Source organism: Neopsephotus bourkii, unplaced genomic scaffold (assembly GCF_033783945.1).
Source record: "Neopsephotus bourkii isolate Nb327-2 ecotype Australia unplaced genomic scaffold, CSIRO-AGI_Nbou_v1 NB_745, whole genome shotgun sequence".
In the NCBI taxonomy this organism is placed as follows: Eukaryota; Metazoa; Chordata; class Aves; order Psittaciformes; family Psittacidae; genus Neopsephotus; species Neopsephotus bourkii.
Window position 1 is genome coordinate 2994682 of NW_026901243.1, and position 27694 is coordinate 3022375.

General features: G+C 44.3%; 1 protein-coding gene across 2 annotated transcripts in view; it reads left to right on the forward strand.

Annotated features, from left to right (window-relative positions):
- The first annotated feature begins 7380 nt into the window (after positions 1 to 7380).
- Positions 7381 to 27694, forward strand: part of OXSR1 (oxidative stress responsive kinase 1) — a 92316-nt gene continuing 72002 nt past the window's right edge. Inside the window, exon 1 of one of the 2 annotated variants that reach the window (XM_061354808.1) lies at positions 7381 to 7651. In XM_061354808.1, the coding sequence (XP_061210792.1) occupies positions 7396 to 7651 (256 nt within the window). In that variant the 5' untranslated portion in view covers positions 7381 to 7395. The other variant, XM_061354809.1, reaches the window with a different exon arrangement.

Sequence of the window (27694 nt, forward strand, 5' to 3'; positions counted from 1 at the left end):
TCTCAGCTTCAGAGATGGAGACTGAGAGATGAAGCGTTGCCCCTTGACAGATCAAATTCTGTTTTCTTTCATGCTGACATGAGAAGAGTTGCTTTATCATGACTGAGGCCCTGCATGGTCCAGAGGGCATGTTTACAGGAAGAAAAATAGCATACAGAAGAAAATTTAATTATAACATAAAAAATGGCTGGGAAAATGTTGTGTGAGCATCCTGGAAATGTATTTTAAGGCAGCAATAAATAGGAACACCAAACACAAGGTTCACATTACTGGAAAGCATGCTAATGGAGCTTCCTGAAAAGCACCTCTGTCAGACCTGCTGGGGTTTTACTACACAACCTGATATGTGCTGTATACAAATACTTCACTAAAGGTAATTTTCTCCAGGTGCTACATTAAACCCCCTTCTGGTTCAGCTGATCTCCACTGGCGTTTGAACCCAGCCCAACTTCATGATGAACCACCATCAAGGGCAACCCAGAAGGCTTGTTTATTTTGTAGCAGAATCTGCACTCAGGAGAATGAATATTGTTGTATCCACTGGAGCTGTGCTGCTCTGCAAAGGTTTAATTAACTGAAGGTGTATTTGAGTCTTAAGCTGTTACAAAGTCTGATTTAGAAACAATGCATTTTGTGTTCCCATAGCAGAGCCTGGCTTAGTGACATGCTTTTCCCTCCTCCTATTTCCACTGATGAAGCTGCTCCTGCAGCGGCAGAGGCTGGGGCTGCCCATGCCCACCAGACATGATTTCTCCTCTCTCAGCTGGAGAATGTTTCATCAGCTGCCCCTGGGGTTCCTCCTGGCCTGCAGCTAGCAGAGGCGCTTTGATTCCACTTTTCCCCAGTTCTTGGTATTGCTTAGGTTGGGGTTTTGGTGGGCTGGACTGGAAGGAGGGAATAAATGTGATCTGCATTGGCAGGAGGTGAGGAGGAGAAGAACCCTTGTTTGTACTAAGCCTGGTGAGAATGTGTAGGCTCAATGCTATGAATCTTTGCTTTCTGAATGAAATCAAAGTCACGAGGCCACTGTTTAGGATGCTAAAGTTAGGAACAGGATGGAATCACAGGAAATACGGTCAGGCAAATGTGGGGGTGACAATGAAGTGAACTTTCACAAAGTTTCTGCAGCATTTTTCTGGCTCTGATCTTCAGCTATGTTTGCCTTCTGTTTGTGTCAGCAGAACTCAGTGGAAGAGCTGCAAGTCCTAAGGTGCTTGGGTGCCAGTTTACGATCTGTTGCCTCCAAAACAAAAACCACCATTCAGGAGGGGAAAACCAGGTGAACAAACCTGCAGGTTGTGTGCCATTCCCTGTCGGGCCAGAGCCATGGCAGTCCCCATGCCATGCTTTACAGCAACATTTTCAAAAGCATTCAGAAATCTGGGTGACAGGTTTAAAACTACTGAATCATGGAAAATTTGGTGTTCGATTTCTGGCAGACACCCCCAGCTGAAATATACATGGAAATGAGATTTAAAGTGCTTTGAGCTGAGGACTAAAATGGACATTGGCCTTAAAATGTCAGTGTTTCAGCATCTCTAAAACCTCACATGGGTATGCAAAAGACGTTATTTTTCAGTATCAGCAAAGGGCTTTTGAGATCTGTAGAAAGAAAAGCAAAGAAGAGAAGCATCACATTTTTGACTCTTAAGCAATTTAGTCTAGAAATGAATATTGCCTGTTTTTTCTTAACAGTTATTCTTTAGCCTCCTTGGTGACTGCACCTCTCCTAGCTCTGCAGTCTGGCATCTGCCAAGCTGCATTGTTTTATCGAGCATCACGAATGGAAACTCTTAAGGTTTTTTATCTGAGTTCTTGGAAATCTTGCCTCATCAGCATGTTGCTCTCAGCAGACGGGTTTTTCTTCAGCTCCAAGTCATGCATATTGATCAGTCCTGATTTTCTTCCGTTACCTAGCATCCTGTCATTGATTTTAATTGTCCTGTATTGAAGAGGAAGCATTCAGTACACGTAGAAGTGCCAACAATGAAATTTTGCTTTCCACACCTTTTTGCAGATGGTGCCCACAGCTAAGCCTTTAGGAGCTGTGGGTCTCTCAGCTAGCAATCTGCACAAATTATGCTGTAGTCAATTTTTCTCTATTAAATCCATTTCTGATTCCTGTGACAGCTTTTCCTGCCGCACAGTTTCACACTTCAGTGGTTTGTTTCTGAGATGACATGCGGGTTTGTTTCTTTTTCAAAGGGGTGGTGGTGGTAGTCCATTTAATTTGCAGATATTTTACTTGTGTCTTTCTAGTTCCTCTTTCCTGCTGCTGTACTTAAGAGGTTTGTACAACTTCAAGTGACTCCTAGAGAGTCTCCTCCTGTGGCTCCTTATCAGCCCACAGGGCCACTCCTGAGCTGTTCCCTGAAGCTTCCTCTCCTGCTGCTGAAGTGGAACAGCTTGCCCAAGACAAAACTGCAGCTTGGTCCTGCATCTCATAGAAAGAGGAATCCTTCCATACCCATGGTGCAAACCACCAAAGCTGGGAGCTGGTGTGATTCATTAACTCTTCTCCTTCTTCCTTGCAAAATACCTTCTTACACTGGTATTGTTCTCATCTTATAAAAACATTCCTGCCCTCTCAGAGGGCTTTCATTACAAATATGTCTCAAAGGCTCCGTATGTAAGGAACCTGGTGCCCTCCTACTGTCTCTCTGATTCTAGGTTTTCCTTTACTTCAGATACACAGAAAGGATCCTATTTTTAGCAGCCAGCAGTCAATGACAGAGGAATTCATGAGTAGGGAGGAAAGGATGTGAACTATCCAAATAGATTTTTTTTTTTCAAATGAGATTTCTACATTCCTATCACTGCAGTAATAAGCTGTGAGTCACTGTTACACTGAACTATTAGACTATTATTGTAAACTCATGTCATTAGAATCTGCTAATGTGAACCACAACCTTGACTGGCCTTAACTTAGTTTGAGAAGTTTATGAGGATAAGAACAATGTTCCCTCACAAACCTTATTCCCAGATGGCAAGAAGTGAATGAAATCTTATTCGATCCTATGTTTCCTATGTTTCTGTTCCTTGGGTTTCTCTTCTTATTGCCTTTTAAAAGAATTCATCTTTCTTCGTTGTAATGTCACAAAAGATGTTTTATTTTATTTTTTCGAAGTTTGCCAACTGTAAATTGGGTCCAAGCACTCCCAGCAGACTGAGTATCTATGGTGTATCACCTGAGAGTAGCAATCTGTTCTCCAAAAGCTGCCCTCTGCATTCAGTCCTGCCATCACCAGCCCTCAGGAGGACGCTGAAGTCCCCGGAGATACATGGGACTTACCTACCGCAACTGCAAGTGCCAAGGAGACGATCTTCTCTGGCATTGCTAAACTGATTTCTGTCAAGAGTTATGTCCAGGCTGCGTATTTTTCTATAATAGTTTTGTTGAATAATAAACTGTCTGAAATGGTCTTAAATACACACACAAAGTTTTACGTACAGCCCTTGGTCACCCTTCATCAACTCTAAAAGGACTCAGGCCAGTTGTACCAGCTTGTCTGCAGGGTCTGGGTGCTTGCACCAGGCTTATTTTGCACTTTTAACAATGAAAGAAAAAGCTCTGGAACACATTCTCATATACACACACACACACACACCTGCCCCATTCTGCTCAGATGCTTAGAAAATGATTTATGGTGGAGATTTACCCTGTACAGAAGAGGCCACTGGGAAAACCTTTCTGTCCTTAGAAGCTGTGACATTCTCAGAGTGAAAAGAGGTATGGGCACAGAAGTGTCTTTCATTAGCTTCTGTAGAGACAAAGCAGTATGAAGAAAGCATTATTGTAAATCAGAGCATGGCAATAGCTGATTATTAAGCCATGGCTCAGGTGTGTGGTCATCAAGATCTTGCTATAACTGTTTCTTAAACCTAGCATTGATTTTGTATTAGACTGGATTGGAAGGAGGCAGCAAAGCTGTAATTTGTTACAGAGAGGCTTAACTGGCTTTCAATTTGTATACTAAAATAATCATAAACTTAGAAGGGAAGAGTAATTGAAAACAACCCCTTGTCTTGGTCATAAACTCTTTGCTTGCTTCCTAGAGCTTAAAATCTGGGGGACATTTTCAGTGGAGGAAGTAGAAGAGTGCTGAGTTTCTGTTGAGGCAGTGGTGATGAGATAAGAAGTGTGCTGGCAGAGCAAAAGCTGGTTTCTGTAAACATACCGTGGGAACCAGAATCCACCTGTTATAACCAGGCCTTCAGCTACTTGACTTCAAAGTGACCTCAAAGGTGAATTTAAAATGACTTTAGCACACCAGCACTCAATGACTGGGTAGAGATCCATGGTAGTACACAGGGTCACTTAGGAAAACCTGCCGGTTTAGACTGGCATTTGCCTTGTGTTTTGAAAACAACTGTTATTAAAAACTTGCTCCAGTCAGAGGGTTTTAAGTCACTGCTCCCCTCCACTGCATGCTCCCTGCGTTATTTCTCAAACCCCAAAGCAAAGCTGCCAGGAGAAATCCCCAAAGATAAAGTGCCAGGCCTGCCTTTGCTGGCTGGAGTGGAAACTGCCTTGTACTTTGTTAACTAATCAGCCGCTGTTTGATGGAGCAAGGTCCCTTCAATAAACCTGAAAGTGTTGCCATGAAGAAAGAACAGTGGTCAAATTATGAAGTGAAACAAGGTCAGGCATTCTGCTTGCCAACGCGCACTTGCCCTATGCCGGATGCAATAAGCCAGGGATTGTTGGCCTGCCCCTCTGTTGAGCAAGCCATGCCCGTACCAAGCAGTTCAATAAGCACATTAACTGCTATTGTTTGCAAGAACTGTGGTAGCTAATGCACAGGCACTTACAAACAGTGGTTTATAATGCTTTAAAAAGCCTTTAACTAGGAATGCAGCAACAAATGCTGTGAACCCAAACACTACTGAACTGTGACAGCAATGCCTCTGCATGGCTGCTCTGAAAGAGCAGCTTCAGCTGTAACAAGAAGAAAATCATGTACCTGAGTGTCTACATGAATAGATAGGTGAAATCTGCAATGCCTCGACATGCAAACTGGAGTTTAGACAAGTTTCCACAACCCAAGTGTAAATTAAGTTAGTTTATGTTTATACTTGTGATGATGATAAGGTAAATTAACCATCAAGTATCCTTTACAAGTACTAAAGGTAGTAGCATCTGTGTGATGAGTATTAGAATCACCGATCTATTCATTAAACATCAGTTTAATAATAGCAAATATTGCATGGATGGGGAAGAAAAGAAAAACAGAGCTGGATAGTGCCAATAAATTTCATTGAAACTGAGAAAGGAAATGAGGAAAAGCAAGATGAGCAGAATAGTAGCGATGAAACGAGAAGCTGATGCTCAGAGATCTGAATTGGGCAAAGGACTAAGACCTTAGCTGAAGATAGCTCTGTTTTTTGATCCCCTCATTGGACTCAGGGCAAAGCAACCCCTGAATGGATGAATGCAACAGCAATGATTGACTTCTGAGGGACCCAACATGTTGAGTTCATTTACAAAATAGTATAAAATTTGTGCGATGAGGATTCTATGTGAACAAGACATTGTGGTTTGAAACATGGACATGTATTTTTCATTGCAGAGCTGGAAAAATGGAATACAACCTTCATCTGTGCATGCTTATGTGGCCACTGGTGCTCTTGCCAGTGAAAATTGTAAATTTCAATTTTGATCAAAGTCGACTAATTCTTACAGAACAAGGCTCATTGTGAACCTAATCCTGCCCCATCGATCTGAATCAATAGAGTTTTAGCACTGCCTTCAGGGGGAGGATTTTTGGCCCAAAAGAAGGGAATTCAAAATATGGTTCTGACTTAAAAACCACTGTGGTAAAATTCAGCATATACAAGTCTCTTTTTGTTGTTGACGCCTGGCTCAGATCCATTTTAACATGCTGTTAGCTATCAGAAATACAACACTGGCTACCCGAATGCATGCTCTGGGCTAAAACCTGTTTTTAATTGCTATATAAACTCCTTTTATAACACGGTTAAAAGATCACAGAGACAGTTCTGAGCAGTAATTACGGCATATTTAGCAAATATTAAAAATGGCTCAGCAGAGGAATGTTAAACACAGAGAAGTATGGAAAACAAACAGCTTTTCAGTTGTAAGCTCTCTTATGACAGAGACCATCGTTGTTGAGTGCCTGCACAGCAGCAAGTGGGATGGGGCTGTGGGCCTCTTGCTTCTGTAGGACAAAAAAAAAGGAAGGACTTCGTGTCCTGCATTAGGTAGCACAAGTGAAAATAGTGGAGTCAGACCATGCATTTGGCAGGGTATGATGGCCCTCCACAAAGCCTGGTTCATCAGAGGCATCTCAGGAATTTGTCCTAATAAGCTAAAAATATGTATAACTGATGTTCTTTGACTCACAGTAGTGCCTGACATCAAGCTACAAGAACAGTGACTGGCAAAGAATGAAAGCTGATACAGACATTCTCAGTTCTCCTGATGGTTACTATTGTGACTGGTGAGAGTGAGAGATGCACTATTTTACATCGGGGGAAAAAAACACCAAACCAGATCCCCAAACTGCAAACACTTTAAACCTAAATATATAGACACCTGCTTTGTGTTTCATGGTACCAGACAGCCTCATATTCCTCACTCTTTTAATCTGATATTTTTTCCCACCGTCCAATTGTACTTCTAAATGCATCCAGATCAACAAAGCTCCAGCTCCAGACTTGTGGGTCAAGAACTGTAGGATAAGGGTGTTGGAAATATCCATGCATGTTGAAATTGCAGTGGGGAGCAAGCAGAAGCATCCAGCAGCTGGGAAAACAGAGAACTGCTCATCTTCAGAGGGGGCAAGGAGAAAGCCAGACCTCTTGATCCCTCCATACCCATCGTAACCCTGGGACCTATTTTTAAACATGGAATGTAGATCCTCCAAGCGCCTGGGCCAGGCTCCACACCTGCTCACTGCAAGGCTGGGCTGGTGGTGAAACAAATGGAAGACGGTAGCTTGGCTCTCTGCCTCAGGATTAAAACATCCCTCCTGAACCAAATCCGGGGAAGGGCACACCATCGCTTTCCCCCCTTCTTCATGGTGGGTTATAATGTGTCCAGCACACCAGCGAGACACCACAGGGCTGCTGTCACCACGTCTGGGAGAAGGGGCGCTGGCAGGCTGCGCCTGGGACCACCTGCCGCCCTCCCTGCTCTGGTTTCCCCTCACAGCAGGCCCCCTCCTCGGCCACCGCTTTCCCGCCGCAGCACGGCCTTCCCTCCCAGCGCCAACCAGAGCGCCCGCAGGCGCAGGGACCCTGGAGAAGGACAAGCTGCGACTGACAGCCTCTCCGCCAATGGGAGCTATGAATTCGGCCGTTGACAGCCAATCGTAGCCCGGAGTGGGTCTTAAACCAGCAGCCCCTCCCGCTTCTCGCCTCAGGGAGCGGAAGATGTGGGCAGCCGCCATCTTGTGTGTGGCATCCCCGCCCTTCCCTTTCTTGTCCTTAACGACTGTCCCCGGGCCGCCGCCCGCTTTCACTAGCCCGCCGTACCTGTCCATTTCCGGAGGTCGGTGGCGGCAGCCGAGCAAACCGTGGGTAACGCGGTGTGGCGGCGGCAGAGGGGCGCCACGCTCAAGATGGCGCCGGGCGGAGCCCCGCCGTGGTGGGCGGGGCGTGCGCTCGGCGGTGTCGCCGGCGTGCGCGGGTGACGTCAGGTCGCTCTGGGCATGGGCAGGTGGAGGGAGCAGGCAAAGTTTGGCCGGCGGTAGCGGCAGGCGGCGGCGGAGGCGGGAGTCGCTGCTGGCGGGGGCTCGGCTGGGGGTCGGTTGGCGCGGGGTAGCGCAGCGCCTCTCCGCTTCCTCGCTCTTGCGCGGCGCTCCTCCTCGCGACGCGGAGGGCGGGCTGGCGGCGGGCGCGGCGCGGCCATGGCCGAGGACCCCAGCGCGCTGCCCTGGTCCATCAACAAGGATGACTACGAGCTGCAGGAGGTCATCGGTGAGCGGCGGCAGGGCGGGACGGGGGCGCTCGGCCGTCACACGGCGTCTGTGCGCACGGTGGAGGGGGTGAGGGGGGTGTGGGGCCGGGGGGTATCTCTCCGCTGAAGGAAGTGTGTGTGTGGGTTTGACCCCCCTCAGCTGAGAGGGGATCCTGTCCCACAGCCCCGTCAAGGAGTGGGGCTGTGTGTGTCCGTGTCTCCCCTTCCCGGCGGTGTGTATATGTGGAGGGTGTGAGGGGGGTCTGCGCCCCGCTGTGGGGTGTGAGGGTCTGGGAGACCCTTCACTGAGGAGAGGTCTCTCCCGTCTCCCCTCATTTGCGACGGCGATATGTGGTGTGGGGGTCTATACCCACTCCGATGGGGGAGTCTGTGGGTCCCGGTCGCCCTTCATTGGGGTGTGCGTATTTGGGGACACACACATGCACGACACGGGTTGGGTACGGGCCTGGGGCTCCATTTCTGCAGCCACCCTGTGCGTGTGTTGGGGGCTGTAATCCCCCCCGGGTGTGCGGGACCCACAGAGCGGGGCATGGTTCTGCCCCATCCGTAGCAGAAGTTTGGGGTGGACCCCTCAGGCAGGGGATACCTCAAACCTTTGCTCCCCGCTCCTTTATGGGGGTGCGTATATCCTCACGCTGTGGTGAGCGGGAAAGGTATCGTCCACATTGTTGGGGCCCTTCTGTCTGCCTGTCACCCTTGTATGCAGGAGCAAACTGCAGCTTACAGGGGTGCTTTCCTTCTAGGGCACCCACACTCGTTTTGGGAGGGTAACCACCTCTCTGCTAACAGTTTCGGAACCCAGCATTGCTTTGGTCTGTGCAGGGGGCTCCGGGGTTTTGTAGTTCTGCTGAACGAGCCTTTTATCCAGGGTTTTTGCTGCTGCTGTGCATTTTCATTCATTGTCCTTGCAGCTTGAAGCCCCAGCCCTTGCTCTCTCCATTAAATGATTTATTTTTTTTTCCCCTTCCTCACTCTCTCTTGACTTCAGACTGCACAGTAACCAAAGGCCTCCCGCTGTACTGATTTATTGGCTCTGTCAACCATTTTGCCAGGGTGTGTATTTGAGGGATATATTGCTCTAGGGTGAGTGTGTGACACATCTGAGGTGGTGCCACAAGTGACTCTTAAGGTCAGTGCCTCCTGTCTTGCTCTGCCCTCCGCAGGCATGAAATAAAGCAGGAGGTGGCAGGGCAGGCTCCTGGCCAAAAGGCTCCTGAAGGAAGGAGGTTAATTTTTAGAGTAGTCTCTGTGGAGTGCTTTTATTTGAAGTTTTATGAATGACATAGCGCTATCATGCCCAGGCCTTCCATCTCTGCCTCATGGGGAGGCTTGTTCTGTGTTAAGGAGGGTGGGAGAGTTTGTGAGAATACTGTTTTAAGAGATTAGATTCTTGGCATTGTTTAAAAGTAGGAAGGAACTAAAGCTGTGGAGGGGGGGAAATCCTTCTGGAGATCCCTGTAGGATCAGGCTTTGTCCTTTCCCTTTGCTCAGTGGGAGCAGCAGTGCTTTAGGAAGCAGACAAACTCCCCGTAAGATTTAATCTTGCAGATAAACCCTTTAAACCTCCTTTGGAAAATGAACCCTGACGACGATGATGTTCAGGCTCTTTGAGGAGCAGGAGATAAACCTGCTGGGAGAAAGGAGGTGAACCTGCCACCCATTTTTTTCTGGGAAAGGGACCTGGGCTGTGTGTGTAGAAAGTGTAGAAAATACTTTTTGGGAGCCTGCAAATGGATGTTCTGGTAGCACAAAGCAAGGATTTGAGCTGGCGCAAATGGACAGTCTGCCTCTTTGTAGCTGGGGAGCAGGGTGGGATGGGAACAAAAGGGAATATAAATGCACTTCTGCACTTAGGAGAACTTGCTGCTGGGGACACATATCCTGCAGCCTCAAAGTATTAGGAGGAGCAGCGATGTTCTGTCTTCTCATGTTAACTGGCAGAACTTTAGGAGAAATCAAGAGAGAAGTATTTAATTTCTTCCATGTCTTTTCCCCTGCCCCTCTGTAAACTGAGTTTCTGGATGTTGCCTGGTTGCTGAAGGATTGTGTTGGCATTCTGGTGTGTAATGGAGTGTACACTGAAATGTGTGTATTGCAAACATATGGTTTCTCTTTTTAACTTTCCCTTCCCCCCTCCCCCTTACTCATTTCAAACATTGGTGTGTCTGCCAGCGTCCTGGATGGAGATGTGACGCAACCTTCCTAGCATGTATATGATTTGTGGGACGCAGTGTCACTGTGTTAACTGAGCTGGACTGCCTTGCCTCCTGCTTCATGTGTCCTGTAAGCCTCAAGGGTTGATGTGGGGTTTTTTTTCTCTTCAGCTCTCTTCTGTGGAGCTGTAAAAGTCTTTCAGCAGGGAACAAAGAGACATCCTGGTGTGGAAAGAGGTGAATCTTGCACTGGTGCTTTCAAAAGATTTAACATGTTTCCTGATGAGAAATGTTGCTCTTTAGAGTCCACCATTTAGTAGGTTACCAGCTCAGCTATTTTTTCCACATCAGGATAAAATAAAGCCATGGGTAGTTTAATTCCTTAATTTGTACTGGTTTTGTCTGAAAATAGCCATATGTGGTCTTTATTTGATGTGGATGGCTCCATACCATTTTGGTGCAGGAACCTGTGAAGAGAACTTCTATGAAACTGCCCTCTTCATTCTGGCTAAAGGATTACTCACCACTGGGAATGACTCAGGCAATTACAAAGGTATAGATTAATGCCTGTGATTATGCTTGGTTAGTGTTAGTAATGGCTGAGTAGCCTCCTCAGGCTTAAATAACTTCTAGTACACTGAATCAAGGAACCTTGCTCAGGATCAGAACCTGACTTTCTTGTCAAAAAAGATAAAATGGAGGTGGGGTCAAAGAAGCAATTTCTAAAGCATTTCTGTGAAATGTGCCTCTAGAGTAGTGATAGTCTTTGCAGGTGAATACTGCCTCTGAGACATGTAAATTTTCATGTAAAAAGAAAAATGTAGTCTGTGCTGGTGGTTGGGAAGGTGGTCTTCTAAGCGTGGATTGCATATAAATCGCTGCAGTCTCCTTTTTGAAGCCTGAGAAAAAGAATTCTACCTCATGCTGCTTGTGCTGATCGGCTCCTTGCACACACAGGTTCCCTCGGATCCATAAATTCCTGTTGGAAACGCTGGTAGCAGTAGTGAAGTTGGTTGGAACTGGGTCATTCTCATTTTGCTACTTTTCTGGAAAGATGAGAGCAGTTCTGGCTTTGGCTGTTTGATTTAGGAGCATCCTCTTTGCTGTGAGCAGTCTGTGCCAGAAACAGAAGATAAATTAGTGGTGGGAGTGCTCCCTTGCTCTGTTCCTGTGCCCTTTCTCCCCTGACAGATTCCTTCGTAGCGATAAGGACAGCGCAGGCTGCATGAACAGATGTGGTGGGAGTTTCTTATCCCCTCAGAAATCAAGCTTAAATTGAAAATTGAAGTAGCTGTTTCCTGAATGATTAGGTTTTTTTAATGACTGTGGTTCATGTAGCTTTTGCTTTCAAATGCATGGATCTTTTGGAGTTGAATATTTAGATTTCTAGCTATGTTCATTGCAAGCTGTACATATGTATGCCTGTGCAGGAGAAAATTGTCTTTTGCAGGTATAGAGGAACTTCTTAAGCTTAAGATTTCTGCTTCCCCAAATTTATTTGCCCATCTTGTGCTGGTGTAGCTATCTTCTGTTCTGAAAAAGCACTGCCATTGAAACAGAGAAGCCTGTAAGTACTCACCAGGTATGATCAGAGTCTTTGGATGTAAAAACTGGAGTGGGAAGCATGGAAGTTCAATGGCAACTTTTGAGTTTGTTTTTTTTTGTTTTGTTTTTTTAGTGTGGTGTTATTGGTACCTTTGAGTCTTATGTGCTAGCTGCAGCCAGTTTCATAGGCCTAACTATTTAAAACCCATTCAGGAAAAATGTTACAGCGTATGTAACTGCCGGAGGACTAAATGGAGTGTTTAGACTTCAGTCTTGGTGCCATATGTTTTGTTTTAGCATTTCATCGGGGATTCCCACTCCTCCTCCCTAGCCTAGCTAAACAAATTTAATGCCTACACTATATTCCCAGTATTCAGGCTTGTTAGTTCATTGGAAGATCTGCTTTGTGTACTCATTTGTAAACTTCTTCCTCTTAAAGCTAGTAGAAAAGCCTTTTTTGTTTTGCATTCTGTTAAAGCTTGTATAAAATCAACTTTGGGCAAAGGTAGATCTATGTAAAAAAAAAATGCTAGAGGTCATTCGTAGTACTGTGGTCTGCTTGGGCACTTGTGGGTGATTCTTAGTACCACGGGTTCTCAGCTGGTTGGATGCAGACTAATATATCTTCTTGTGTATTCCTGAGTGAGACTGAATAGCCAGGTTACTCCTGCATCCAGTCTACCCTTCCTTTGAATACCTGGCACATCTCCTTTCTTTAAGACCTTTGATACTATCGCCCTACTAGAACAGGACTAAATTAGAGTCGGTCTTCAAAAGGTGTTTAGTTGTGCGTGTCTTTGTTTAGTGTTCTGTTGTTTGCTCTTTGATAGGAAGGAGGATAAAATGCATAAGGAAGCAAACTGAGGACATATAAAGGCAAGCAGTGGTGGAAGAAGCTGGCTGGGAAGAATACATCGTTCTTAGTGAAGTGGTGTGGCTGCCTTGCAGCTTATTTGAGGGGAGGGCAGAGATAGTTCCTGCTGCTTTTGGCTATTTGGGGGTAGTAAGAAAAAAACTACACAGGGTGTTTCATGTAGAAGTAGTTCACAATTTCCTGTGGCAGTTGCTTCCAGTACTTCTAGGTTCCGGACTGGTTAAGGTTTAACATTTTAATTTCTCAAGAATACTATTTAAATAGTTTAAACTTAATGCAAATATCTTGGCTGGTGCTGGGAAATGTGAATGTGCTGTGCTCTTGAGCACACCTGAGGGGTGTATATGCTGGCTGAGAAATGCACGCCTGGGAGGCTTCTTCCTTCTGCAGATGAAAAAGTCTTGGAGAGAATCAACTCTTCCCCAGAACATTTGTCTATTTAAACTTGGCAGCATCTGCTTTATTTCTGAGTGTTAGCAGCTTGCCCACCAAGTCAGTGTCTAGAGATGTAATCTTTTAATGAAAGTTGGAGCTATTTAAAATGATGGGCAATAACAGAGACCTTTTGCTAATTGTGTTAGTAAATGATGAAAATCTGCATTTCGGTCAAATTTTCTTGGAAGTTTTCCCTAAAAATGCACTATATCAGTTATAAATCTCTGTGGCAGTAAATTTAGCTGTGGACATGCTAATGGAATGCTTGTAAACTTGTTGTTATTAAACTTTCTTAATATGGAGAGACAGACTTGAGAGCTTTGTGGGTGTAGAAGAATAGCTGTTGGAGCAGTGAAATTTGGCATTGCAAAATCTTTGAAATCTCAGGATCCTGGGACTTTCCAGATGAGTTTAGCCTATTACCCTGTACTCCCTTTAGAGTCAAACAACTGAGATGCAGATCGGAAGAACTTGGCTCTCAAAGTTGATGCAGTTTCCTGTGACTTCACCTAAGGGAGTTCAGCCTTGATATTTCTAAAAAACTATGAAGCTCTGTCTGTTTTTCTGGCAGCTGTGCAGGAAAGTCTGCAGCAGGGTTAAGTCTCTGGCTGACAGGCAGGCCAGGCTCTTGACCAGAAGGTCATTGCTCATGGGTGTGTGAGAGGAGATGTGGTACCTCTGATGTGCAAAATAATGCATATGATAATGTAGGAAGCTGTATTAAGAAAATCAAACTTGTCTGAGTTGAGTAAGACAAGGTCACTGTAACAAATTGGTGACAGTACAGCTAAGTGACAGCAGAGATACAGGTATCTTACTAGGGCATGATGCTGCCTCAGTATTTTTCATGTTCCTCTTGTGTACTAATACAGAGACTGACCTTAGTATGGGATTAAGCTTGATCCCTTAAGTTGCTTGAGTGTGGAGTTTGCCTCAAAACACTGCTCATGTTTGGGATTCTCAAGTTAATCATCAGAACCCATGTATTCCTTGTATTTAACCAGATTATGTGGTCCTGTCATGTAATACAAGCAGGTAGGATTTTACAGTGATCTGAGTGCCAAAAGGAAAAATCCAGTGTTTCTTTTCACTCCTACTCAATAACTACGACATACAACAACTTTTATCTTTTCCTGAGTCCCTTCTTTCACCACTCCCCAAGGTTCTTAAAGATTGCTGTTTTCTCATGTGCATTACTGCACACAGAATTTTTGCTTAACACAGATTTTGTTGCAATTAAGAGAAATTCCACCCTGGGGAAAAAACCCATTTGGTTTTTTATCAATCTCCACAAAACTAGTCTGACACATTGCGCAAGGATTTCTTGCATCTCTTTGGTTCTGCACGCTGCAGGGGACAGTTGTCTTCAAGTCTTAAAAGCTTCATGAATCCCATCCATGAATGAAGTACAGAGTAAACTTGGAGCGCTGATTGACTTTCTCAGCAAATTAGCTAAATCTTTCTTCCACCTCCCACCCCTTAAAGTTTTATACAGCTTATACTGCATGCTTGTGAAACAACACTTGCAAACTCTTCTAATTCAGTCAAATTAAAAAGCATTTTTGAGGGAATACAGAAGAGCTCTTCTGAATGAGGTTTTAATTTCTTGCCAAATTTCAATTTTCTGCTCCATCCGTTTTGTCTTGAGAGCTACTGAGTTGGGGGTGGGGGAGAGAAAAATTTCTTGTTTTGTTTCATTTCACTGTTTTATGCTAAAGTGACTTTATAGCATTCTCCCGAATGGTTATTTCATTCAGGCAGGAACTGAGCCTATGTAAATTCTTCCTGGAGAGAAGAGGTATGAGCAGCTGTTAAAGAATAGTGCGAGTTGAAATACTTCAGTGATTATCTCTTACTGCAGTGAATTCTCCTTGGGTTTTACTAAAATGTCACTGCTTTATAGTCATGAATGGTAATACAAGCATAAACTTTACTCTTTTTTACTGCTGGCACCTTCTTAATAATAAAGCCATGTGGGAGGATGATGTTTCCTTTTCATCCATCCACAGAATTGTGGATTAAGTTAAAACTGCAGAGTGAAATTTTGATCTTGAGTACCCTGCCTCACTTCTGGTGACATTTGACTGAGCACGTGGCTTGGCCTGTGGTACCCTCTGCTCACTTACTGTGTGGAAGGATTTGAGTTTCCTTTATTCTTAGAGCAGAGTTAATGGATAAGTTTTGTGGTTTGTTAGAGGGGAGGGTGCTGGAAGTAGGAAAAAGTTCTGCAAAACTAGTTATGAATATGGAATTGCATTGACATGCTTGTGGTTGGTGCCTGAGATTGCTAGATCTTGTATGTTTTATAAAACTGAAGTTTTCCTAAACATTAGTTTAACAGTAGTTATTGTTCGGCAAGTTGTGCATTTTCATTTTTTATTTGGTCTAAGTTAGGCTTTTGCTCATTTTTTGTCTTTAGGGGATTGCAAGTCTGTTTTCTTAGGTTCCAGGGCTTGTTCCATCTATTCGGAAAAAAGAAGCTTTGAACACAATGCAGAGAGTAGTGGAAAATGATGGGGCTGCAGAACTGATGGACAGCAGTAGAGCAGTTGATGTCATCTACCTGGATTTGTGTAAAGCGTTCGACACTGTCCCACACGACATCCTTGTCTCTAAATTGCAGAGACATCAATTTGATGGATGGACCACTCGGTGGATAAAGAACTGGCTGGATGGCCGCACACAAAGAGTTGTGGTCAATGGCTCAATGTCCGGATGGAGACCTGTAATGAGTGGTGTCCCTCAGGGATTGGTGTTGGGACCGGTCTTGTTTAACATCTTCATCGCTGACATGGACAGTGGGATTGAGTGCACCCTCAGCAAGTTTGCCGATGACACCAAGCTGTGTGGTTCGGTTGATACACTGGAGGGAAGGAATGCCATCCAGAGGGACCTTAACACACTTGTGAGGTGGGCTGATGCCAACCTCATGAAGTTTAACCATGCCAAGTGCAAGGTCCTACACCTGCGTCAGAGCAATTCCAGGCACAGCTACAGGCTGGGCAGAGAAGAGATTCAGAGCAGCCCTGCGGAGAAGGACTTAGGGGTGCTGGTCGATGAGAAAATGAACATGAGCCGGCAGTGCATGCTTGCAGCCCAGAAAGCCAAGCATATCCTGGGCCGCATCAAAAGGAGTGTGACCAGCAGGTCAAAAGAAGTGATCCTGCCCCTTTATTCTGCTCTCGTGAGACCTCACTTGGAGTATTGTGTGCAGTTCTGGTGTCCTCAACATAAAAAGGACATGGAACTGTTGGAACAAGTCCAGAGGAGGGCCACGAGAATGATCAGGGGACTGGAGCACCTCCCATATGAAGATCGGCTGAGGAAGTTGGGCTGTTCAGCCTGGAGAAGAGAAGGCTGCGTGGAGACCTCATAGCAGCCTTCCAGTATCTGAAGGGGGCATATAGGGATGCTGGGGATGGACTCTTCATTAGGGACTGTAGTGATAGGACAAGGGATAACGGGTTAAAACTTAAACAGGGGAAGTTTAGATTGGATATAAGGAGGAAATTCTTTCCTGTTAGGGTGGTGAGGCACTGGAATGGGTTGCCCAGGGAGGTTGTGAATGCTCCATCCCTGTCAGTGTTCAAGGCCAGGTTGAATGAGGCCTTGGGTGATATGGTTTAGAGCGAGGTGTCCCTGCCCATGGCAGGGGGGTTGGAACTTGATGATTTTAAGGTCCTTTCCAACCCTAACCATTCTATGGTTCTATGATGGCATTTAGAAAGTGAGAGCACAAGCTTATGGTTGTGGGATGAGAGGGCTTAGAGAATATTTATCTTAGGGAAATTATCTGTCTGGGTTCAATGCTGATACCTGTTGATGTAAGGGGGGGGCAGCTGAAATAGCAGTCAGGAATTTGGGGCTACCTCCTACTTCAGGCAGGAAACACAATATTAGGTCATCTTGATGGCTTAAAAACTCATAAATTAAAAGACTGTGCTTCTTGTCATTGGGTAAACACCTTTCCTGCGAAATCGCCCAGGGTGGATTTCATTGTGTCAGTCTTCAGGACAAAACTGGAAAGCTACTCTCACTTATTTTGCTGAGAGGTAGAGGTAGAAAAGACTCGCAGGGATGTGGAGTCCAGTTCCATGTTATAGCCAATGCCAAATTGTATAATCCCTGTACCAAATTAATGAATGCTTGTGTTTGAAATGGCACATGGGGGAATTACAGGCACACGTTCTATTAAACACTCAAAGCTCCATGTGACCCTGTCATCGCTGTATGAAACAGCTGCTTAATGGATTTCCTATGACAGTGGGAATTAACAATGCCTTTTCTTTTATTGCATGTCTCTATAGCTCTATAGGTGTTTTCCCTACGCTGCCTGCTTTACATTCAGCTGGTATCTGCAAGGAGATACTTTCAGTGATGTCTTGGGAGAGCTGCAGCTTGAAATTTATGCTGTCTCTAAACCTTAAATGTGTTGCCTACAAACATCTCTGATTTATGATTCCTTAAGATCTGCTAATGAAAATTGAGTCCTTTGGAAGCTTGACATGTTATGTCCTCACCTGTAAGAATTTTACCCCTTATGCCAGTTCTTTGTGAACCTCTTTCTGTCTCTGACCTTGTGAGGTAGTGCACCAAGCACACTGAAAGCTGAGGTTGTAACTTCCATCCCTTCACTAAAGTAGAAAGGGTCGCTGAAGATGCCAAGTGCTGTCTATTAAATAACTTGCTATTAACAGCTGAGAAATACCTTGGTATTGACTTCCAGCAAACTGTACTTCACTGGAAGAAGCATCCTGAGCATGAACTCTCTTCCTGTTGAACAACTTGCTGATGCCAATCTGTATTTGAACAGCTGAGAGGCTGGTGAGCTAGCAGCCTAAGCACAGTTATTTGTCCAGATCGTAGGGCTCAGGATGGTTCTTGCTACTCGTGCGTGAAAAATGAAATTTTTAACCAGTAGGCTGATCCTGTGTGCTGAACACATCAGCAGACACAAAAAAGACTTATTAGATCAAGCTATTCTCTGAAAAGAAAGGATAATAGCCTTCAAGAGAGGACATAATGGGTACTTAAAAGCTTATTTACCTAAAATAGCCACTGTACTATCAAACATCTGCACTGTATGCAGACAGATTGTTCTGTTTAGTGGAATCCTGGCCAAATAAAATATCCTCTACAGTTGACAATTATATTTGAGGCAGAGTTCAGAGATAAAGGTTGGGAGGGAAAAGGAGAGTGCTGGCTGGACTGCTGTACTGAGGCTGCATTTTGAGCCCTGGTAATACCTGATGACAGCTAGCATGATATTTACATTGATGTATATACCATAAAGACAACTGACAGTGATTAAAAGGGAAGGATAAACTTTCTCCAGTAATATTACTGTTTTAGGAAATGAGATGTTTGAGCCTGCTTTCCATCATGTAGCATTAACACTGCATAGCTGCAGTGCCCTTTAAATTAGCCACAGATGTTGGCATGAAATCAAATAAATTATAATTGGTTTCAAACTGAAAATCTAATTTAGGCATGCTAATAGCATCTTAAGTAAATGTGGTGGGTCACACAGGACTTGTGTAACTGGCCCTTTGGAGCTTAGTGTAGTTAGTGCTGTGGGCAAAAGGGTTTCAGAGGTGTTCCCCAAATCACCTGAGGGCCTTGTGCAACCAGAGAGTGTTTGTATTTTCTGATGAGGTTCTGGTCTCTTTCCTGTGGACCACCAGTGTGTAAGTAGTGTTTCTGTCCTTTTATTGAGGTGGGCTTCAGGTTAAATCATACCTGTTTAAGGGTATGATGGGAATGTGTGCTAGTTTGAGCTAATTTGGGGTATTGATTCTGTGATTCTATTCTATGATTCAGTTCTAGGGGTTGTAAGAGGTCAGGCATACAGTCAACAATAGCACCATCTCTTCCATGCTTTGATGTTTGCAGTGGAAATGTTGGGGAGGATATCAGATAGGCTGATGCTAGTCCCTGTTAATCTTTCTCTCTGCTGCTACCATCTGTGGCCAGTGGCTTTCACTTGCATTTATTTTTTCCCCTTGCATCTCTTCTTCTAGTGTAGAGTCCAGTGGCTGTAGCTCTTGGCTGTATTTAGCACCACTTAGCAGTAGGGAGGCAGCTGAAAGCTTGGCTCTGTGGTGTAGACTGTAAAATGGTGACTTCAGGTGAAGCAGCTCATAGGTGAAATCAAACAGCAAAGTGACCTGGTGATAATTTTGTCAGATGTCTTACTGACAGCCTTTGCATGGCCAGTCCTATTCCTCAGTCTCTGTTCCAGTCCTTATATTGACAGGATGACCATTTTGTCTCCAAAAGTGTCACTTCTGTGCTTAGCCTGTAACAATTCCCAACCTGAATGCTTGTCAAAGGTGGGAAAACAGATGATGTTTTTCTGTGTTCAGAACCTAAAAGATAGCAAAAGGGTTTTTGAGAGAACAATGCGGTGTGGAGTGGGGTGAAAATTTCCATAAGACTTCCCTTCCTTTCTGCAGAAACCTTGGCATTGAGTTGTGCAGTTTACGGTAGCTGTAGCTCTCTCTACAGAGCGTAATTTATTTATGATGGTGAGTTTCATGGGGCCATGGAGAGATGTACCTGCAGATGCTACTGCATGTCAGTTCTGGTGCCTCTGAAAGTACTGGAGTTCTTATAAGTGAACTGGATACTGACAACTGAATGACCTGGGCAGTTAAGTCTTCAGCGTCAAGTGTTTCCGTGTTGCTGGACCACTGTAGGGGAAATACATTTAAACAAGTCGCGGCAGCACTGTGCGGGACATTGTCTTACATGGGCAGGAACCTCTGAGCTCTGAACACAATGCGTGGCTTTCAGTGGTATTTTCAACAGGGAGAGCTCTCATCAAGATGGTAAATAATTCACTGTCAGCACGTTTGTATGCAGCTCAAATAGTTTGGCTGTATTTCTAATTGGATAGCTGAGTTTCAGAAATGTGCTGCTTATTTTCTGAAATTCTTTGAGTATGCTGGATTAATGCTGGAATATTAGTTGTCTGTGGGACATTGCAGGTACTGACATGAAATGACCGAGCAAAGATTCTCAGGCTTTGGGGAAGACATGTAATTGAGTCTTAGCAACATAAAATCCCTTGTGTGCGAGTACTGTTTGAAATAAATGGCCTTAACTTGCACAGCATTGTAAACTACTCAAGCTCTGGCTGTACTGAAATACATGATCAGAGGTCATTACAAAGAGATACACCTGCAATTTAAATGAAACAAACAGAATTTCACAAGTAATAACTGTGCTTTTTCTGTTCTTCCAACTCTCATTAAAAGGTCTAGACTGTAGTCATCAGATGTGCTGGTGTGAAATAGAAGTTATTTGTGCTGAATTCTTAATTCTGTGCCTGGACGTACTACCTCCCAATTATTACCTTTTCTCAATGTGGTGCCCAGCACATGCTCCATGTCTTCATGTACTTGCAGTCACCTTTGGCTTGAACCCAGCTTAATGTTCGCAGCACTTGGCTGTGCTCAAGGTGAGCCTGAAAGAGGAATGAACATGCTGCTAACTTTAGTGATGTGATTTATGCCATGTTGAAGGGCGGGGGGACATTTTGACATTGACTGCATGGAAATGCAAAGTTTTAGTATAATTTCTTTAAAACGGGGTCGAGCTTTTTTTTTTTTTTTTTTTTTTTCCAGAAAGAAGAGAACAGCTACTCATGTAAATGTGGAGTTTAGCTATTATGCCTGCCTGTAGGACTGCTGCACACACATAGTGCAGTGTTCTCATGTGTAGTGTGTACTTACGCTGTGATATGCAGTGAGTGGGGATGGTTTGTTTTCCTCTAACCCCTCCCCATAGGCTTTAAAATTGGCTTCCTGACAACAGTTCAGTCAAATCTGCTTTTGCTTTCTGGCTTTGCGTAGGCTTATTTATTATAATAGATGATTTATTTCTTCCCTGTGCTGTATTAGCAAGTATTTCTTTCCCTCTTCTCTACTCAATATTTTTCTACCTTCACTGTAGATACACGAGACAGGGTGCGTCAGGTTAAACCTGGCCTCTTACTACCTCTGCCAGGGTTTTAAATAGGGTATTGCCATCTTGCACTGTGCTTGTGTCATCCTTCAGCTTGTGGAGAAATAAACATAAAGCCCTGGTTCTTCCCACTACAGGAAATACCATTCATAGTAAATCCGTATCAGGAATGAGTGGTGGAAAGGTGTCTGGGAGTGAATGTGGCTGTGTTGGTGCAGCTCTGGGAACTTCTGGGGGTAGGTGTGTATCTGCACTCCCTGTGTCAGGGTGGGAGGGGAGCTCCATTTGCTTGTCATTTTGTAGCTCTTTTGTGGTCTTGGCCTTGTGTTGCTCTGCTGCTGCTTTAGTTTCCCCCAGGTTTTCCCACCAGGGACGGAACAAAACTGGCTGAGTTCCCCCTATTTGCTGTTGCTTGCAGTGTTTCTAACAGCAGTGCTTTAAGAGTTGACTTGTTGCTTGGGTTCCCTCTGAGCAGTGCTGGAAGCACCCAAGCGATCCTCATGCTGATTCAGGGGCATAACTTCAATTCTTCTTGCATCATTAAAGTTTGCAACACTCTTCCTGCGGTACTGGACTGAGTAGATGACAATTTCCTGTGAAACCTTTCTCCTTACTGTCAGTAGACTTTTTTTTTGTCCTGTCTGTCACAGTAGTAAGAATACATCTGAGTGCCATTACCAATTCCCTTTGGTTTTATTGATGCAATCTGTAACTGTGAATGTGGATTGCAGCTTCCATTTTGTAGTAGGAATTTGGCACATAGTGGGGAGACTGCTTGAAGAACTGTAACCGTATTTTATTCAAGGACTGTTAACATTGCATTACTTCACTCTTCCTGAACCGTGGGGCATGTGCCAGGAAGACTTTTGACATCCAGTGGACTCTTCTTACTAAGTCCTACTTGGGGAAAGAAGTATTTCTACCCTGTACTGAGCTGACTGTGAATTGAAGAGAGGCTTTTTGCTAGCTTGCTTTTAGAGGAGGCTTATTCTTTGCAAAAGGACTCTTTTCTCACCATAAACCTTAAGCAAGGTGGAGAAAATAGAGGGAAAACTTTGCTTTCATAGCAAATAGACCAAACAATGGCAGATCAGTCTGAGTTTGTAATCTGGAATTGAATTTCTGATTTAATTAGATCTGTATCTGCACTGTGTTCTGTAACAACACTTAAGAAATTCTGTTCCCAGTCTTGTAGCTTCTTGTTTTATTACTGTATTGTCCTTGCAACAAATAACCATAGAGCAAGGCTCCCACAGCAACTTGGCATGAGGCTGTCAAAGAGCTGAAGCACCCGTAGATAGAGGTTGCTGTCCCTGTGCCTCCAGTGCCAGGTGTAAATACTAAGCCTGTGTTACAAAGCATTAAAGGTTTCCTGGGCTTTGGGTGTTCTGTCTCTGTGATCTGGAGCGAGGACCATTAATGTCACATCCTTGACCAACAGCCCTTAGCGTGTGTGTGCATGTGATTCCACGGCTGGACCTTCTGTTCATTGTTATTATAGATGTGTAATTGCATGAAAAGATCTGGAGTGAAGCAGACTGTCTAATTCTGAATGCTTCTGCAGCTAATTGCAACAGGGTGGTTTAATTAACCAGGGTAACTGATGTAACGAACAGGGTGTAAACCAAACCCTTTGAGACATGCCAGAGCTCACAGAACATGGTTCTAATTTTTAATCTTTTTGTACCCAAAACTGGATACCTGGAACCTGAAAACCGTTGCTTGGTGCAGAGCAGCCTTGCAGGGAAGTGTTTTGTGTGCATTGTTCATAAGAGGAAAACCCGGGGGCACAATTATAAACAGAGCCTGCGTCACGAGAGGCTTTCTGGCACCACACTCCAGATAGTGGCAGATAGATTCCAGATCTCATTTAAAAATAGAGAGCTTGTGTGTTTGCTGGGGAATGGTGAAAGCAGAGGGGCAGGGTTGTGCAGGGGTGTTTAGCTGAGCATGGCCTCATGCTGAAGAAGATTTGGGAATGTGACTTACAGGGCTAGGCTGGGAGAGATGGATTTCTTCAGCCCTAGAAGAGCGAGCTAAGGGGGGGGGATGTTGTTGCTGTCTCAGTGATCTGGTGTGAATTTATAGAAGAGATGAAGCTGGACTCTAGAGATGCACAGTGAAAGGCCACAGTTGTGAGTAGTGTTGGGAAATCTGGTTAGTTGGTGAGGTGAAAAAAAAAACCTTTTACCATATGGATGGTCAAACACAGGAATAGCCAAAAAGGTTGTAGAAATACGTATGGTTAAAGATATTCAAAATCAGACTGAATTTGATGCTGAAGAACCTGACCTAACTGGGCATCTACCTTTTAGCAGTGGAGTGGGCTAAAGGCCTTCAGGGTTTCTTCTAACCAAAATTGCTTGTAACATTAATTTGACCCTGGAAGATCATATTTTCTCTATAGAGGGAATTTAATACCACATTGATACACTGATGCTCTAGGACTGGTATGGAAGATGTCCCTGGTGATTGTGACAGCTTTGTGAGTGGCTGACTTACCTTTAAAGGTAAATTTTCACATCTCCCAGGGTACCTGAAATTCAGTTCCAGTAGTGGGATGGATTTAAAGCTCAGGGAGCACTGTTCTGTGCGCAGTCTTTCTATGCAGCTAGTTTGCCATTGCACTTGGTCGGGAATACTGTTCTAGAGCCAGAATTTGATGCTTGTCTTGTGACCATTTGGCATAACTCTTCCCGTTGCTGAAGCAGATATCTCTGCCAAGAGGATCTCTGGCTTCAATTGCGTTTGCCTTGGAGGAGGCATCAGTGCAATTCATCCCAGTGTTACCCAACAAACACCCCCAAAACCCAAAAAGCAAGCTTTGTGTAAGTTATATGACAGTGACTGCAGAAGAGATGGTATCCAGCTTCCCTTGAAGGCTGGCAGTGGATGTCTGTGGGGAATTTGTCTCAGCTTTTCAAGGAGAAGTTCAGGATGGAGCTTTGGTTGTTGAAGGTCCAGCATAGATCCAGGGAAGATAACCTGGAAAATGAGGTTTCAGTAACTGAGTGCTTGGGGAGTTTTTTGTTTGGGTTGTTTTCATCCCTTTTGAGGTTGCTTTTATTTCAGAAAGAGCCATTTAATCATAGCAACATGAAAGAAGGCAGGGTTAGAAAGGTTATGTTTTCCTCCTTAGGCAGTGTTTCCTAAAGTAGGTCGTGACCCTCTTATGCAGGAATTTTGCAGCTGCTATCCTAAGGGTTGGAACTGTATCTGAGAGCCTACAGAGGTGAAAGTAGGGGGTGTTAAACGGATCCTAATACCTACCTGGGGTCTCTTCCCTCCTCCCCACCCCCAGTCCCCCATCCGTCAATAAAGTGATGTCCTGCTTTTCAGGAATAAAGCAGCAAGCATCTGGCCATGCCCACTTTTCTTTGTTTTGCTAAGCTGTTATGCTGGAAAAGATTAACCAGGGAGTGAATTTTCTCCGAAAGCTGATCTTGAGGAAGGCAAAGAGCCGCAGCACTGACCATGATCAGAGTGTCTTGAGGTGGGGAGCAAGCACGGACTGAGCGCAGGAATGTTAACTCAGTGCTGCCCGTATTGCTGCAGCTGAGCAGCACATGGGACTGAGGTTGGCTCTGATCGCAGCAGATCTGCATCTGCTGGGAGGGTTGGTTTGTGTAAGTTGTGAACAAAAAGCCCTTCTGCTGTTTTTTCTAATTAAAGGCAGCTTATATAAGGCAGAGAAATCTCTTATTTCCCCTTCCCTTAGTTGCGGCTGCCCCATGACTGGCAGTGTTCAAGGCCAGGCTGGACAGGGCTTTGAGCAACCTGGTCTTAAGGGAAAGGTGTCCATAGCAGGGGGCTTGGAACTAGATGCTCTTTAAGGCTCCTTCCAACCCATACCATTCTGTGAGTCTGCCTTTCCCCATATATTTGTTACCTGCTCTTAAACTTTAAAAAACTTGCTTGACAGGCATTTTCTACTCCCTGTTGGTGTCATCATCTCTTTCTATGCTTGCTTTCACTTGCCAATATATATGGTCAGCATCCTTGCTGCAGCTTCTCTCTTTTTCTTCTCTTGCCACCCTGGAATTCCGTAAACAGATTGTAGGCTGCAAAGCCTCAAGTGGCCATGTTGCTATGTTTCCTGTGCTCTTCAAAGAAGCATGGAAACCCGCCTTTGTTTGGTCCCAGAAGCATGGCACGCTGCTGCTGCTACCAAAGAGCAGCTTGCTTGTGGCACATCGTGCTGCAGCTTGGCTTAATCCTTGCTTGATACGCTTTTGAGATTTCATTGTTTCTCTATAATTAGTGCTACAGAGGAGCTGAAAGAAATGACGAATTAGTGAAGGAGGGGGGAGTGGGGAGAGCAGGTGGTAATCGAACTGAAGAGAGCTGCCAGGAAAGTAGGAGCAGCAGGGAATTAAATAGGAGGAGTCTGGAGTTCAGATGGTTCTGTGCTATGTACCCAGAAGGATTTAGTTTGGGATTTCATTGCTGTTCAGCTAATGCCATACACTAATAACAGATCAGGTCCCTGTAGGCTGGGGCATTGTCCAAACACTTAGTGATGAGCAGTTTTTGCCCTGAAGTCCTAGTCAACATTGATCAGGCGGGCTTGAGGAGTAAGAAGGAGCTGTAGCATGCACGGTCCTGCTTTTAATTAGTTTGCATCTATTGTTTCTGGTAGTAACATCTTTAAAAAAAAAGAAAACAACCCTAAACTAAAGCACAAAGCCATTCTTTGTGTAGTCACTTCTGTAAAAACCCTGGACTTCACTGTCATCTTATGATCTACAGTAGTGGTTTCATGTCTGCATTGTGAGAAGCATCTCTGCCAACCATGCTTATGCAGCTGGATTTAACTGGGAAAAATCCCGATATGCCATGCTGTGGGATGAAGGAGGTATATACTGAGTGTCTGAGAGATCCAGGAAGAGTCTTTGAGTACAGAGGCTCTTATGTGGATAAGAACCATGCAAGTATCTTTAGAGATGAAAATATGCATTGTAAAACTAAGTGAAGAGTTGAAAAGGGCTATGTGACATGACAGTTCTCTGGGGTGCATAGTTGCATGTTCTTACCACATCTGGCTTGTGTTTTCAGCCTCTATTACTATGCACAAAGACATCCAAATAAAGAAATTATAATACGGGTGTTTTGAATGTGTCGGCAGCTACGTTTCTTCTGGAATCTAATTATTTCCAAAGGAATGATACAGGCACAAGTGTTTTGGTTTTCTTTGTTCTGATTTCAAAAAAGCTAGTGCTAGAAAATGCAGACTTGCTTCTCCTGCCTTTTGTCACTGCTCCTGTATGCCCTGCTGTCTTTATTTTGAGTCACTTTGTATATTTTCACTCCTGTCTCCCAAAGGAGAAGGTACTGAGTAGGGAGGAATAGGTCAGTGCCACCCAGCATTCCCACTGTGCTAGGGCTGCTGCTTTTGTGTTGAGAGTCCTGCACCTACTACCTGCAGGGCAAAGCAACCACAGGGAGTGTATATGAAGGTTTGCTTTTGGGATGTTTGTACCATGGTTAATGCTGGGTATTTCAGCCCTGCTCCTGGCAGTCTAGTCAAACTCAGCTGTCAAACCTACTCCCCTTGCTTTTTTGAGTGCTTTCTGAATGTCTGCCTAATGCTTCCATTGTCTCCATCCTGTGCTCAAGACCCTGCTTATGGCACTCAGACTTGGTTTTCAAAGTCCCTTGTAAATATTCTTATCCCCACAGCTATCTGTTTTTTCCACCTAAGTTCCCCCTGGTAGCTTTGTTTTGCTCTGCACTGTGAGTAGTCTCTGAAGAATAATATGCATGCTAGCAATAAATGGCCTCAGTCTTGAACTTCTTAAAAACCCATTTGCTTCATGAAATAGTACAGCTTCAGCAACCTTGCTAAAGGGACCATACGAATGTTCTGCACATTGCTGCCTTCAAAATGTAAATTCTTTAAGTGCAGGGGACGAACTGTCAAGCTGATGCTATTGCCCAAAGTGCACTTGCAGCACTGTATAAAGTGAAATGAGGCTCCTGTAGTTTCACTGTTGCAGGTACTGCTTGAAGATTGTAGGAGCAAAACCCCACAGTTCAGGGCTGTGTAATTAATTTCAGTGTAACTTTGAATGGCAGGGTTTTTCCTTTATGTTTCAGGGCTGGATTTCAAGCTCTTTCCCTCACCTGGCACTTTGCGTTTGACCATGACTTGGTGCAGCTTGCTGCTAGAAGACTATTAATGGTTGTAGGGACCTTCAGTAGCCTTTGTTTGAAGATGAGATTGAAAGCTTTTTGTGCTCAGTTGTCTAAACATTTTTCTACTAGAAAAAAAAAAAAACAGTTTGCAAAAATGTGCCTGACCGATATTGCAGGAATCTCTAAGTAGCTTTTATAGTGTCAAGAATAGGAGATTCTGGTAAAATGGGTGAGTTATTCCAAAATGTGGAATAGCTGTTCTTGTCTGCCTCATCAGCCCAAATGGGCTCAGGAGTTATGCCTGGTATAATGAGCAAAATACCTGTGGATTTATTTTTAATAGTATTTTTTAAAGTATTGGCAATAGGCAGCACCTGAGCTATTTTCTACCTATCCTACCTTTTTTTTTTTTTTTTTTCCGTTAGTTAATTTGAATTTATTCCCTTCTAGTGAAGTGTGTAAATGCAGAAAACCAAGTGATGGGGGAAAGTAAAGCAACAAGGTGTCCGGTTGATGAGGTGTATGTTGCAGCTATTCATGAAGGCCAGCAAACACAGGCTTGACATCAACTGGAATTTAAGTCTCACTGTTGCAAATTCCTTTTAATATCAAAAGATGTGATATTGACGAGCAGTTTTAAAT